The following is a 13,252-nucleotide window of genomic DNA, read 5'->3' as shown; positions in this document are numbered from 1 at the left end:
AAAACTTACCCTTGGATTTTTCTACTTGTTAATCTTTCGAGTGGCTTTTTGTGTCATCCTTTTACGCTAAAGTCTTCTCACTCCTTAACTCAATGGCATTCACTTGCTCTTTAGGATTAGTCTCGGTGTTGCTTGGAAAGGTGTCCGGATCTCTGCTAGAAATTACCTTGGCCAGTTGTCCTATCAGTTCCAAGCCTTTGAGAGCTACATCTTGATTTTGTAGTCTAGTTTCAGCCATGGACATAAATTGAGTCATCATCTGCTCTAAGTTCGATTCTCCTCTCAAGGCTCAGATCTATGCATCGGTTGTTTCTGATACTATTGTCCTCTTTGTGGGCGACCCTGACTGTTTTGACCACCCCATGAGAAATTTGGGTGTTGCTTCCATCCAGAATTAAATGTGTTGGAATATGGGTCATTCCTATGACGGTTCTGAGTCCCACAAGGTTCACCAGTGCCTCATTTTGCACATAATTAGGATTCCTAGCCTGTCAATCCTTTGCTCACCTCCACAATCATTACAGAAAATCTCTTGCAGTCTCATGGTCATATCACCAACATTCATATTATCTATTTTCCTACTCAAAGCCTCTAATTGTGCAGCAAACGCAGAAAATAACTTAGACGGTGAACACATGCACTCTTTTTCTGATCGTTCTTCTCAGATTGAGGATGATAACTGCTAGCAGTCATCTCCTCCAACAATTCATATCCATTTTTCCGTGGTCTTTCTCAACAAATTCCCACAAGCAACAACATCTATCATAGTATGATTGGCAGTGAGCAAGCCATAATAAAAGTTTGAATTATTAACCCAAGAGAAAGTTCGTGATGTGGGCATGTCCGTAGTAAATCTTTGTAGCGCTACCATGCCTCATATAAGTACTCTTGCTCGAATTGGGAGAAGGTAGTGATATATGCCCGTAGCTTCATGATCTTAGATGGAGGGAAGTATTTGATGAGAAACGTTCTTGCCATGTACTTCCAAGTAGTGATGGGACCTCTAGGCAAACATTTTAACCAGACTTTAGCTTTGTCACGTAAAGAAAAAGAAACAAATGCAATCTAACTACATCATTAGAAACTCCATTAAACTTAAAAGTAACACAAATTTCAAGAAAGTCTGCGATGTGAGTGTTTGGGTCATCTAGCGCAGTTCCCCCAAACTTGACAGTATTCTGGATTATCTGAATAATGGCTGGCTTGATCTCAAACTGGTTCGCCCTGATGGTTGGTCTCACTATGCTTGGACGTGTTCCATCTAGAGATGCTTGCACATACTTCAGCATTGGCATGCGTCTTGGCACCTCGAATCGCCTCTCTTCTTCTTTCTGCTCCTCTTCTTGTCTAGGTCCTTCCATTCTTCTTTGATTTGTTGTTGATGTCTTCTCTCACGAAAAGTTCTTTCAATCTTGAGATTGAATATCTCAAGTTCAAACTCAAAGGACTTTGTCATGCATTGAAAGAGATATCTGCAGCAAAAGTGAAGATGTCAATTCAAATAATATAAAATAAAGAATGCTAAAGCAAATAAATGAAAATAAAATTGTGGGTTAACAGTTTCTGGCAAAGGCGTCAAAAACTTGGTCGAGCAAACTTGCACTGTAAATTCCTCAATAAAAATATGATTTTGCATGCTAAAAAACAATAGCAAGTGCACGATGACAAGTAATATTAAAATGTATACGGATATCGTTCCACAAGGACTATATTACACAATTTTTATTTCCAACTATTAAACTTTTAACAACGATGGTTTGAATTATTACTGGCTACTAGAATGATTAAATAAATAATTAACTCAATGATTCAAGGATTAGATGATGAAATGAACAAACTAAGATGATTAATTAAGGATTCAATGAAAAATGAATTTGTTGGAAATATTGGTTCACATATCCTTTGTTAATTTAATTAATTAATCTCGACAATGATCCACACTTTTGACAGGATTTTCTAAACAATTGAACACGTCATCTCGATCTATGCCAAACTAATTCAACATAGTGAAGTAATTAATTTTCTCTAATTATTTATCAAAGGTGAATTGCATGTCGCTCTATGAAATCCTCTAGCTTTCGACCTATTAGACTATGACTATCAACGAACATGTATATAATTTCATATATTTATGCAAATTGTAAATCCGCAGACAATGCTACTTATTCATATCACAAGCTATTCTCTCGAACTTACATCGATAAAAAATTATTATTAAAGTTACTACATTTTAATAATGCAATTAAAAACAATAGCATACTCAATAATATATAAAATTTGAGAGTTAAATTAACTAAAACCACGGTTTTTTAATAGGATCCCCTCAAATCCCAACAAATAAGACAAGTTAGCTCCTAGAATTCATGACAACAATATGAAAAACAATGTTTAAACTAGAAGTTCTAAAATAAAAACATTTGATAAAAACGAGAAGAACGCTGCTCGAAAATCTCAAAATTCTTCAACTCTACGCAAATCCTCCCCTCCAAGCTTCCATGGTTGCTAAAAAGTTCGGTTCCCCCCACCCTAATCTCACCCATATTCCAGTTATCGCCCCAAAATTGGTAAGAGCCTTGCCCAGATGGAAAGAAATCATGCACATAGAATTTTCCAAATGTGAATCCCGCTCAACGATAAAATTCTACCGCCCGAGCGCCAACAACACTGTCTCCAGGTTTGAGAAATCACTTTTTCCGCTCGAGCAGTAAGATTTTACCGCTCGAGCGCCAACTGGCCTGCCTCAAGTTCTCATCTTTTTCTTCTTTCTTGGATACTTTCCATCCGATTTCACTTTCCCGGCCATTTTGCCTACAAATTCATCAAATAAGAGTGAGCCACGATCATATACATGTGATATTGCTAAAATGAGAAAAATTTAAATGAAATGTACACACACACAGAGACAATTCAAACACATACAAAACTAATGTTATAAAACACATAAAAACGACACATATCGCAAATAAAGTTTTGTTTTTCTCTATCGTGGTCTTAGTCTAAAAATATTTATTCCATAAATATTAGCGTAGTTGAAGTGATTCCTCCTTTGAAGTTGTCTTCCTCCACTCTCAAACCCTAGCAGCTTCTTTCTTCCTCCAAGTTTCTCTCTTCATCTCTCTTGTTGTCTTATGTGTATTATTTTGCCTTCTCTATTCATGTGTTGTTTTTCTCTCCTCTAGTCACGTGAAGTTCTGTTCCAACTTTTATCTTCCTTAATGATTCAAGATTTTAAAAAACCCAAAACTCTCCATGTGAAGCCCTAAGAAATTTGCCACAAAATCTCTTTTAATAAACTGTAGATTCTCACGTTAATGAGTTCATAATTTTTAAAATTCATCATTACTCATCCTTGCTTTCATTGTGTAGGATCGAGCGCTTGCCGCTTTACCAAAAGCTATAGCTAGTAGTAATGGTGCAACTCAAATCTTGTAAACCGCACAGCAGCTCAAGCACCATGGTTCGATCGCTCTACCAAGCACGGACAATTATTGCACCCAATAATCTCCCTCCCAATAATTGCACTCATTGCAATCAATGGGGATAGAACCCATGACCTTGGCTCTGATACCAATTGTAGGACCGAGCGCTTGCCGCTTTACCAAAAGCTATAGCTAGTAGTAATGGTGCATCTCAAATCTTTTAAACCGCACAGCAGTTCAAGCACCATGGTTCGATCGCTCTGCCAAACAAGGACAATTATTGCACCCAACACATTGTGTTTTACAAGGAAGTAGAATAAAAATTTATTTTTATTCTTTTATTTTCTTATTTGTAATATTTTGTTACCCTTAAAATTCTGGTACAATCATGTTATCTCAAAAATTCACGTTTTCTTATTTTGTTCAAATCTGAAAATATTATAAAATTAATTCCAATAAGCACAAGATAAGATATAAGACTCTAGATAAAAACAAAATAAGGGATAAATATATCAGATAAGGACAAATATGATAAAATTAAACCCTTAAAATCCATAAAATATTTAGGCTTATAAGTTATCTTCTGGAGTTCTAAAGATCAGACTGTTGCCCATCTAATCAAGATCCCATGGAGCTTAAAAACTAAGAAAACTTGTCGTAATGGATAGGATCAGGAGTGACAGAAGCACTAAATTTACCAACATACTCTTATCAACCTATCTATAAGATAATGACATCAAGCATGAGCTTTTAGCCTCAAGATCACCTTAACAAAATGTTGTACAGAACACTCAAAGAGTCGGCTAGAGATATGCTAGTAGAATATGATATCTCTCAAAGGTTTTCGTCAGAAACTATCAACACTGCATGCTGCACACGAAAAAAATCAATGGTCAACAAAAAATATTGAAAGACTTCCTATGAGATCTGGAAAGGCAAATAACTATAAATATAATATTTTCGCATATTCAATTGTAAGTGTTTCATTCATAATAATGGTAAAACACACTTAACCACTTTTGATGCTAAATATGATGATGGTGTATTTTTAGGATATTCTTCACTTAGCAAATCTTGTAGAGTTTATAATTATAGAACTCTAAACGCTGAAGATATTTGCACATAATATTTGATGAATCATCTATGTATCATGATAATAATAGTAACAATACACGTAATTTAAGCCATAGATTGGACTATAATAATCTTGATTCTACTAGTGACCATGTTGTATATTTGAGAAGAACGACTGAAAACGCTTCTAAAGAAAGTCCAGCCGGCAATGCAGAAGCTTCTCAAAATCAAGCCCGTGAACAAATTGGACCATTGAACAATATACAACTAGAAATTCTTAAAATGGACTATGTTTCTGAAACAAATGAAGATCCAACCGTTCAATAGCCATATCCATATCCATTTGGACCAAGTTTTTGATGGAACAAGAATCATCCACCGGAGCTGGTCATCAGGTTAAGTTTCAGAACTTAAAAACAAATGAAAAATGGATTTTTTTCATGCTGCATTTGTTTCACAACTTGAACATAAGAAGATTGATGAAGCCCTTAGGTGATTCAAACTAGATATATGTTATTCAAGAAGAACTTATTCAGTTTGAGAGATGAAAATTTTGAAATCTAGTTTCGACCGGCTAATATACATGTTATTGGAATTAGATAGGTGTTTAGAAATAAAATGGGTGAGAATGGATTTGTTGTAAGAAATAAATTTAGACTTGTGGCTCATGGCTATAGAGAGGAACAATGCATGTAATTTGATGAACCATTCACTCATGTAGCTAGACTTAAGGCCATTATAATATTTCTTGCATTTGGTGCATATAAAGACTTTAAGATATATCAAATGGATATAAAGTCAGCATTTCTTAACGGGTGGCTTTATGAAAAAAAATATATTGAACAGTCTCCAGGCTTTGTTAGTCATAATCATTCTAGTTATGTATTTAAATTGGATAAAGCATTGTATAACCTTAAGCAATCATCTTGTGCATGTTATGATACTTTAACTAAATTATTGCTTGAGCGCAATTTTATGATTGGAACCGTTGACAAAACATTTTTTAGATTCACTAAAGATTATCAATCTTTGTTCATGCAAATATTTGTTCATGACATTATATTTAGTTCCACTAACCCTAAACTATGAGAGATTCTATAAGATCAAGTAGAAATAGTTTAAAGATGAGAATGATGGGAGAATTAACATTCTTCCTTGGATTTCAAGTGAAGCAGCTCGATACAGACATTTTCATCAACCAAGCCAACTATATAAAGGCCTGATTAAAGAAGTTTCACATGAATAATTGTGTTATGGCTGCCACTCCAGTGAGTTCATCAATCAATTAGACAATGACGAAGGAGGACTCTCCATAGACATCACCATGGATAAAGGGTTGATTGGCTCACTTTAGTACCTAGCTGCCAGTTGCCCAAATATGACGTTTGCAGTTTGTTTTTGTGCTTGATTTCAAGATAATCCTAAGAAATCTCACATACTATCGCTATACATATACTCAAATGTGTGGCTTTTTGGTATTCCAAAGGCTCAAGTCTTAACTTTATTGTAAATTTAGATTCATATTATGCAGGTTTCAAAATCGACCGGAAAATCACAAGTGGAACATGTAAGTTTCTAGGAGACAGATTGATTTCTTGGTTTAGTAAGAAACAAACTTCAATGGGCATATCAATGGTTGAAGCAGAATGCCTAGCCACTGGGAATTGTTGTACACAATTACTATAAATTCAGCAACAATTAAGAGATTATGAAATTCAAGCAGCTGAATCATCAGTATTCTATGCCAATACAAGTGCAATAACAATCACCTACAACCCCATTCTTCATTTTTTGACCAAGAATATTGATATAAGACATCATTTCATCTGAGATCAAGTAATGAAAAAGTTCACCCAGCTGGAGTACATTTCAACGGGTCAAAATGCCGCAGAAAATTTTACTAAGCCACTACCCGACATTAAGTTATCTTATTTTCATAATATTATTGGCTTAGTTTATTTAAATTATGCATATATTTAGGGAGAATAAAAGTCAAGTTGATAAAACAAATAATCAAACTAGTATATAATTTCGACCGCCCCGGTCTCAAATTGTGAAAACTTGAATTTATCATCAAATCTATTCATTTTTTAATGGTCCAAAATTTCATTATTTATGTCTATTCAAAATTTTGAATTAATTATGTAGTTATTGTTCTGATGGTTATTCACTTCCAAAATATATTTATTTTTATCAGGATATATGAATCGTCTAAAATCATTTTTTGACCTTTCAAATTTTCAAACATTAACAATTGATATGCAGACACATGGATTGTCATGTCTATGAAATCGGATCATATATATGTTTCATAGTTTACAACTTTATTTCATTCCGATTATGTGCTGACTTTCATCTTCCTTAGCTTTCTTGCACTCGTCTTCTTTTGTTCTAATAGTCACCAAAATTACTTCCAGATGACTTCATACTCTTCAAACTACTCTTGCTATCAACTTTGAATCTGTATTAGCCATAAAGGATGAGGCCACGGTGAAGATGTTCAGAATGCTTGAATCATCGGGGCTCCACGAGTTTCTTGGTTGTAGCTTCCAATTCTCCAAAACTTCTTTAAACTAGTTATTTTGGACTGCTAAGATGGAGCAAGGATCAATTTTGTGCACTGTTAGCGATTCAAACATCTGCATCACACATAAGCTGTTTGCTTAAATGTTCGACCCGCCAACGGTCGGGCTTTATTTTTTTCCTGCTCAGCCTTCCAATAATGATAATCACTGGAGGAAAAATTTCACCATTTCTGGTTTTCCTCTAGATAAACCCATTACTAGAAGTAGGAACTCAAACCAGAAAACATATTGCTGGCATACAAAGTGAGCAAGCCTCTACTATATAAGCATGAGGCATTCGACAAAAATACTACAAAAAATTTTATGGCCAATGCGACCATTGTCTTGAAACTCAATGTCAACTAGTAAGATATACTCTTTAAGATCTTCATAACCATGGTGAAGAAAGAAGTCCAATATCAATTGATACCCCTAGTAGGATCCGGGTCATAGTCAGGGTCGATTTCAGGAGTATCCGGGTATAACTCCTCTTCCCGGATGGTATAACTCCTCTTCCCGGATGGATTGGTGTTGTACGCAATTCTTTATTATTTACCCGGGCTCTCATAGAGTTGGTCGGGTGCTTCTCCCCTGACCGGGTAGTGTTTCCCAGTTGCATATCCACTTTGGCAACCTCGAAAATAGCGTTACCTCGACAAGTGAGCCACACTTGAGTATAATCATTACATGCCATCTAATCTGCCAGAGCAACTTGGGCTTGGAGTGTCCGAGAAGTCATCAGAAGCTAGGAAGGTAAACCGACTTAGTAGATGTCACGGAAATCGAGGAAACTACTCATTCCTCCCCTATAAATAGCAGGTATTAAATTCATTTAAAGGAGAGACTCTTTGAACTAAAAGTATTGTTCACATATATTCGCATATATATTGCTTAATTTCTTCTTTGCCTGCTGATTTAATCATCGGAGTGGTCACGTCGGACACCCCTCCGGCGCCCATTCGCGAGTTCATCTTCTTGTTTGCAGGTCAAGATTGAAGCCATATACCTTGTTCATTTTCCTAAACAACACTACAAATACTTGATTCGATCCGGTGGAGCACCCGACCCTGCTCATCTATTTCGCCTGGATCGCATCATTGGCGCCGTCTGTGGGAAATATACTGAATTCAAGACGTTGATATGGCTCGTACAAGAAGAACCGATCAGGGTGATCCTCATGCCCAGGGGGATGGGGGACAGACTTCGAGACAAGCCAATGTCAATAATACTGGGCCAAACATTACCCTGACCCCTGAGGAGTTAAAAAGAATGATGGCTGATGCCGTCGCATTATATGCAGCTGGAAAGGAGGTCTCTCGACCTGTTACACCACCCGGTGATAAACAGGGTGATAAACAAGGACATGAAGAGGAGCAAGAACAGGAGAGGAGGGAAAAGGAAGTAACAGGGGAAGATGAGGAGTCTAGCGCCGGATCCAAATCTCCTACCATGGCAGAGGAATTGTCAAATTTACGGCAGAAGATGAAGGTCCTCGAAGGACAGTTGGAAGAACGAAGCGTTGCCCGAACAATCTTGAGAGGATGTCCGTTCGCAGACATCATAGTCCGGGAACCTCTTCCCGGGAATTTCAAGTCCGCCAAAGTAAAAGATTATGATGGCAACGCTGACCCAGAGGAACACTTGGCCAGATTTGAAAATACGGCCATGTTGCATTGCTACACTGACCGAATTAAGTGTAAAGTATTCCTAACGACGTTGGTGGATTCAGCTCAGAGGTGGTTCGAAGGCCTGGCATCCCAGAGTATTAACTCCTTTCAGGATTTCCAGAGGGTGTTTTTACACCATTTCAGTAGCAGCAAGAAGTACAAAAAGACTGCTTTTAGTCTTTTTGAGGTGAAGCAGAGTCCCGAGGAGAGTTTGCGGGCTTACATCAAAAGGTTCAACAGAGTGGCTCTAGACGTCCCATCTTGTGCCACCGAGACCAAGACTACTGCCTTCACCCAGGGTCTGAGAGAGGGTGAATTCTTTAAATCGCTAACCAAAAAAGTGCCCGGGGATTTTGAGGATCTGTTATCCCGGGCAGAGAAGTACATAAATATGGAGGAAGCCCAGAAACAGAAGAGGGAAGCAGTGAGGAAAGAAAGGGGAGACCGGGTATCCAAACCCGAGGAGAGAGGACAGAAGAGGGGCAATCCAGGGCATTTCTCTCATCATGTGCCTCTGAAGATTGCCCGAGAGAGGGAGGTGCAGGAGTGTAGTAGGGATTTAGCTCCGGATCATCAACTGGCTCGGCCAGAGAAGACAGGATTTTGTGCGCTTCACAAATTAGGCTATCATAATACTGAGGATTGCAAAGTTCTAAAGGGAAATTATGTTGCGCCTTCCTTCCCAAAGCCCACTATCAATACTCAAATGTCTAGGGTGCCGCCGTGGGCATCCCGACAGCCCGGATCTAGTTCTCAGAGAGGAGGTGTGAGAAACAACTCTAGAACCGAGCCCGGAAGAAGAAGGGGGCCTGAACCTGAGCAGAGAAAGAAGTCACCCCCCGTTGTAGGGACAATTAAAATGATATCCGGAGGCTCTACTGACGGAGACTCCAATCGGGCAAGGAAGTCAAGAAGTAGGAAAGAGTGCTTGGAGGTGGAAGGAATGAGGGGCAATGAGGCAGTCATCAGTTTCGGCCCGGAAGACCTGAAAGGGGTGAATCTACCCCACAACGATGCCTTGGTGATCCAAGCCCGGGTGGCGAATTATGACATTCTGCGGGTTTTCGTAGATTCAGGCAGTTCTGTGAATGTAATTTTCCAAGATGCTTTTGAGCAGATGGACTTACAGGGCTATCACCTGGAAACAGTGGAAACTGCTCTTTTTGGTTTCGCCGGACACATGGTTTATCCAGAGGGGGAGATTATTTTGCCGCTGACTCTGGGCTCTCACGATCTAAAGAAAACAGTGATGACTTCTTTCACTGTGGTGAACTCCCCGTCATCATATAACATTATCCTGGGGAGGCCGGCTATGAATGAGTTAAGGGCTGTAGCGTCTACCTACCACCAGAAAATAAAATTTCCTGTGGGAGCAAGGGTAGGAGAAGTTCGGGGAGATCAACCCTCTTCTCGAAAGTGTTATGTAGAAGCGGTCCGGGCGGATCGGAGCAGATTTAAGAGGGAGGGGAAGAGAGTTAGGACAGGAGAAAGAATAGTGGAGGAAGGGGAGATCCACTTTGTGGCAGAAGAAGAGCAGGAGGCGGTGGAAGTGGGGCCGGGACAGCAAATCCGGGTGGCTCGGGATCTCAGCATGACCACCCGGGTAAGTTTAATTAAGTGTTTAAAAACTAACATTCACGTATTTGCCTGGTCCCAGCAGGAGCTTACGGGGATTTCTCCCCTTATATCGGAGCATCATTTGAACATCATCCCGGGATCTCACCCCGTGAAGCAAAAAAAGAGGCATTTTGGTCCTGAAAAGGACAGGGTCATATCCGAACAAATAAAGGAGCTCCTGAAGGCAGGGCACATTCGGGAGATTCAATTCCCTACGTGGCTTTCCAATGTGGTTTTAGTACCTAAATCCACTGGCAAATGGCGCATGTGCGTAGATTTTCGTGATCTAAACAAAGCATGCCCCAAAGATCATTATCCACTGCCCCGGATTGACCAGCTGGTAGATTCCACTTCTGGTTATGAGCTGCTGAGCTTTATGGATGCGTACCAGGGGTATCATCAAATTCCCCTGGCCAAAAAAGATCAAGATAAGGCCAGTTTCGTCACCTCGGGAGGTACATTTTGTTATGTTGTAATGCCTTTCGGGTTGAAAAATGCAGGGGCCACCTATCAGCGTCTTATGGATAAAGTATTCGAGAAGCAGCTGGGGCGGAACGTAGAGGTCTATGTGGATGATATCTTAAGCAAGACCCGGGAGGTCACTACTTTTATTGATGATCTGGAGGAAACTTTTGCCACCCTCATGCAATATGGGATCAAGCTTAACCCGGCCAAATGTATTTTTGGCGTAAAGAGTGGCAAATTCTTGGGATTCATGGTCACAGATCGGGGAATTGAGGTAAATCCAGAGAAGGTGAAGTCTGTCTTATGTATGCCTTCCCCCCAATCTGTAAAAGAAGTACAAAAACTGACAGGAAGGATTGCTTCCCTTTCTCGATTTATATCCCGATCAGCACACCGAAGTTATCCTTTCTTTCAAATCTTGAGAAAGGCCCAGCAATTCGGGTGGAACGATAAATGTGAACAAGCCTTCCAGGACTTGAAAGCCCATCTTGCAGAGCTCCCGGTATTAGTAAAGCCCGAGCCCGGGGAAAAATTATTCCTATATTTATCCTCTACAGAGCATGCTGTCAGTTCAGTGTTGATCAAAGAGGAAGGCTCTGATCAGAAGCCTATTTATTACGTCAGCCACGCTCTAAGAGGGCCCGAACTCCGGTATACAGAGGTAGAGAAGATTGCATTGGCTTTAATCGTAACTTCCCGGAAGCTAAGACCGTACTTCTTATCACATCAAATAGTGGTTCTTACCAACAGCCCTCTTGGTAAAATCATGACTCATGCTGAGGTATCTGGGCGAATGATTAAGTGGACTGTGGAATTGGGGGAGTACGATATCGAATATAAACCACGAGTGGCTATCAAGGCACAAGCTTTGTCAGACTTCTTGTCTGAGATGATCCAGCCCAGTGAAGAGGAAGTGTGGAGAGTTTTTGTAGATGGGGCGTCTAGCCTGGCAGGGTGCGGAGTAGGAGTCGTGATGATATCTCCCCCGGGAGAAAAAATCAAATTGGCAATAAGGATTGATTCCCGAGTAACTAATAATGAGGCCGAGTACGAGGCTGTGCTAGCTGGAATTCGAGCTGCTCGGGAAGTCGGGGCTTCCCGAATAATTATATATTCTGATTCACAGCTTGTCACTCAGCAGATAAGGGGTGTCTACGAAGCCAAAGATGACAGGATGCTGAAATATTTACAGCTTATCAAAACACGAGCGGAGGGCTTTTCGGATTGGAGTATCGAACAGATACCCCGAGAGGAGAACAGCGAGGCGGATATTCTGGCAAAAATGGCTGCCTCCCTAAGTGAAGTAAGTACCCGAGAAGTGTTGCACGTCTCCCGTTTGATCCTCTCGACCGACGAAGGAAGAGCCCCCGATCCAGAAAACTCTTGGATGACGCCCTTAATCAGATTTATTGAAAAGGGTGCACTACCCGAGGACAGAGGTCAAGCCCAGAAGATTAAGAGACAGGCTTCCAGGTTTGTTTTCTTAAACTCAATCTTGTATAAAAGATCATTCCAGGGGCCTCTCTTAAAATGCTTACCTGAAGAGGAGGTAGATTATGTACTCCGGGAGATTCATGAAGGATGCTGCGCAGAGCACCTTGGAGGAATGTCTCTAGCTCGAAAAACCATGCTTGCCGGGTTTTGGTGGCCAACTCTTAACCGAGATGCCACCCAGATAGTTCAAGCTTGTCAGAGCTGTCAACATCACGCAAATTTTAAGCACAGCCCGGCCACTCTCATGAAGCCCATCTGGGCATCTTGCCCTTTCGATCAATGGGGTATGGATATTGTGGGTCCCTTCCCAACTGCTCGGGCTCAGAAGAAATTTTTATTAGTAGCAGTGGATTACTTTTCCAAGTGGGTTGAAGCCGAGCCCTTAGCCCGAATTACCGAGCAGGAAGTGTTGAAATTTCTGTGGAAGAATATTGTATGCCGATTTGGGGTGCCCAGAAGACTAATCTCGGACAATGGCAGACAATTCCAGGGCAAAGAAATTATGTTGTGGTGCCAGGAAATGAAGATTATTCAATCTTTTACCTCTGTTGCATATCCACAAGCTAACGGTCAAACAGAGGTTGTCAATAGAATCATTGTGCAAGCACTAAAGACCAGATTACAAGGTAAAGGAAAAGATTGGGTGGAAGAATTGCCTAGTGTTCTCTGGGCTTATCGGACTACTCCCCGGGCACCTACTCAAGAAACTCCTTTCAGCTTAGTGTATGGTTCTGAGGCAGTCCTTCCCGTAGAGATCGGAATGACTTCTTCTCGGGTAGAAGCTTACCCAAGCAGCAATGATCAGGCCAGGGCTATGGAATTGGATCTGATAGAAGAAAAGAGAGATCGAGCATGCATCCGAATGGAAGCATATAAGAATCGGATTATGAAATCATATAACAAAAGGGTCCGGATCCGAAATTTCCAAATAGGAGATCTCGTCATGAAAAAG

General features: G+C 40.2%; 1 protein-coding gene and 1 non-coding gene across 2 annotated transcripts; both read left to right on the top strand.

Annotated features, from left to right (window-relative positions):
• The first annotated feature begins 823 nt into the window (after window positions 1-823).
• On the top strand, window positions 824-929 carry LOC140806435 (small nucleolar RNA R71). The gene has a single exon (XR_012112510.1). It is a non-coding gene; the product is annotated as a small nucleolar RNA R71 (small nucleolar RNA).
• A 7,268-nt stretch (window positions 930-8,197) lies between these two features.
• On the top strand, window positions 8,198-11,568 carry LOC140805570 (uncharacterized). Its single transcript, XM_073161833.1, has 2 exons — window positions 8,198-11,467; window positions 11,557-11,568. The coding sequence occupies exons 1-2, from the start codon at window positions 8,198-8,200 to the stop codon at window positions 11,566-11,568; spliced, it is 3,282 nt and encodes a 1,093-aa protein (XP_073017934.1).
• The last annotated feature ends 1,684 nt before the right edge of the window (window positions 11,569-13,252 follow it).

The sequence above is a fragment of the Primulina eburnea genome, chromosome 11, assembly GCF_022965805.1.
Source record: "Primulina eburnea isolate SZY01 chromosome 11, ASM2296580v1, whole genome shotgun sequence".
In the NCBI taxonomy this organism is placed as follows: Eukaryota; Viridiplantae; Streptophyta; class Magnoliopsida; order Lamiales; family Gesneriaceae; genus Primulina; species Primulina eburnea.
The sequence above is the reverse complement of the archived record's forward strand: the minus strand, read 5'-3'. Positions and strand labels throughout refer to the sequence as shown.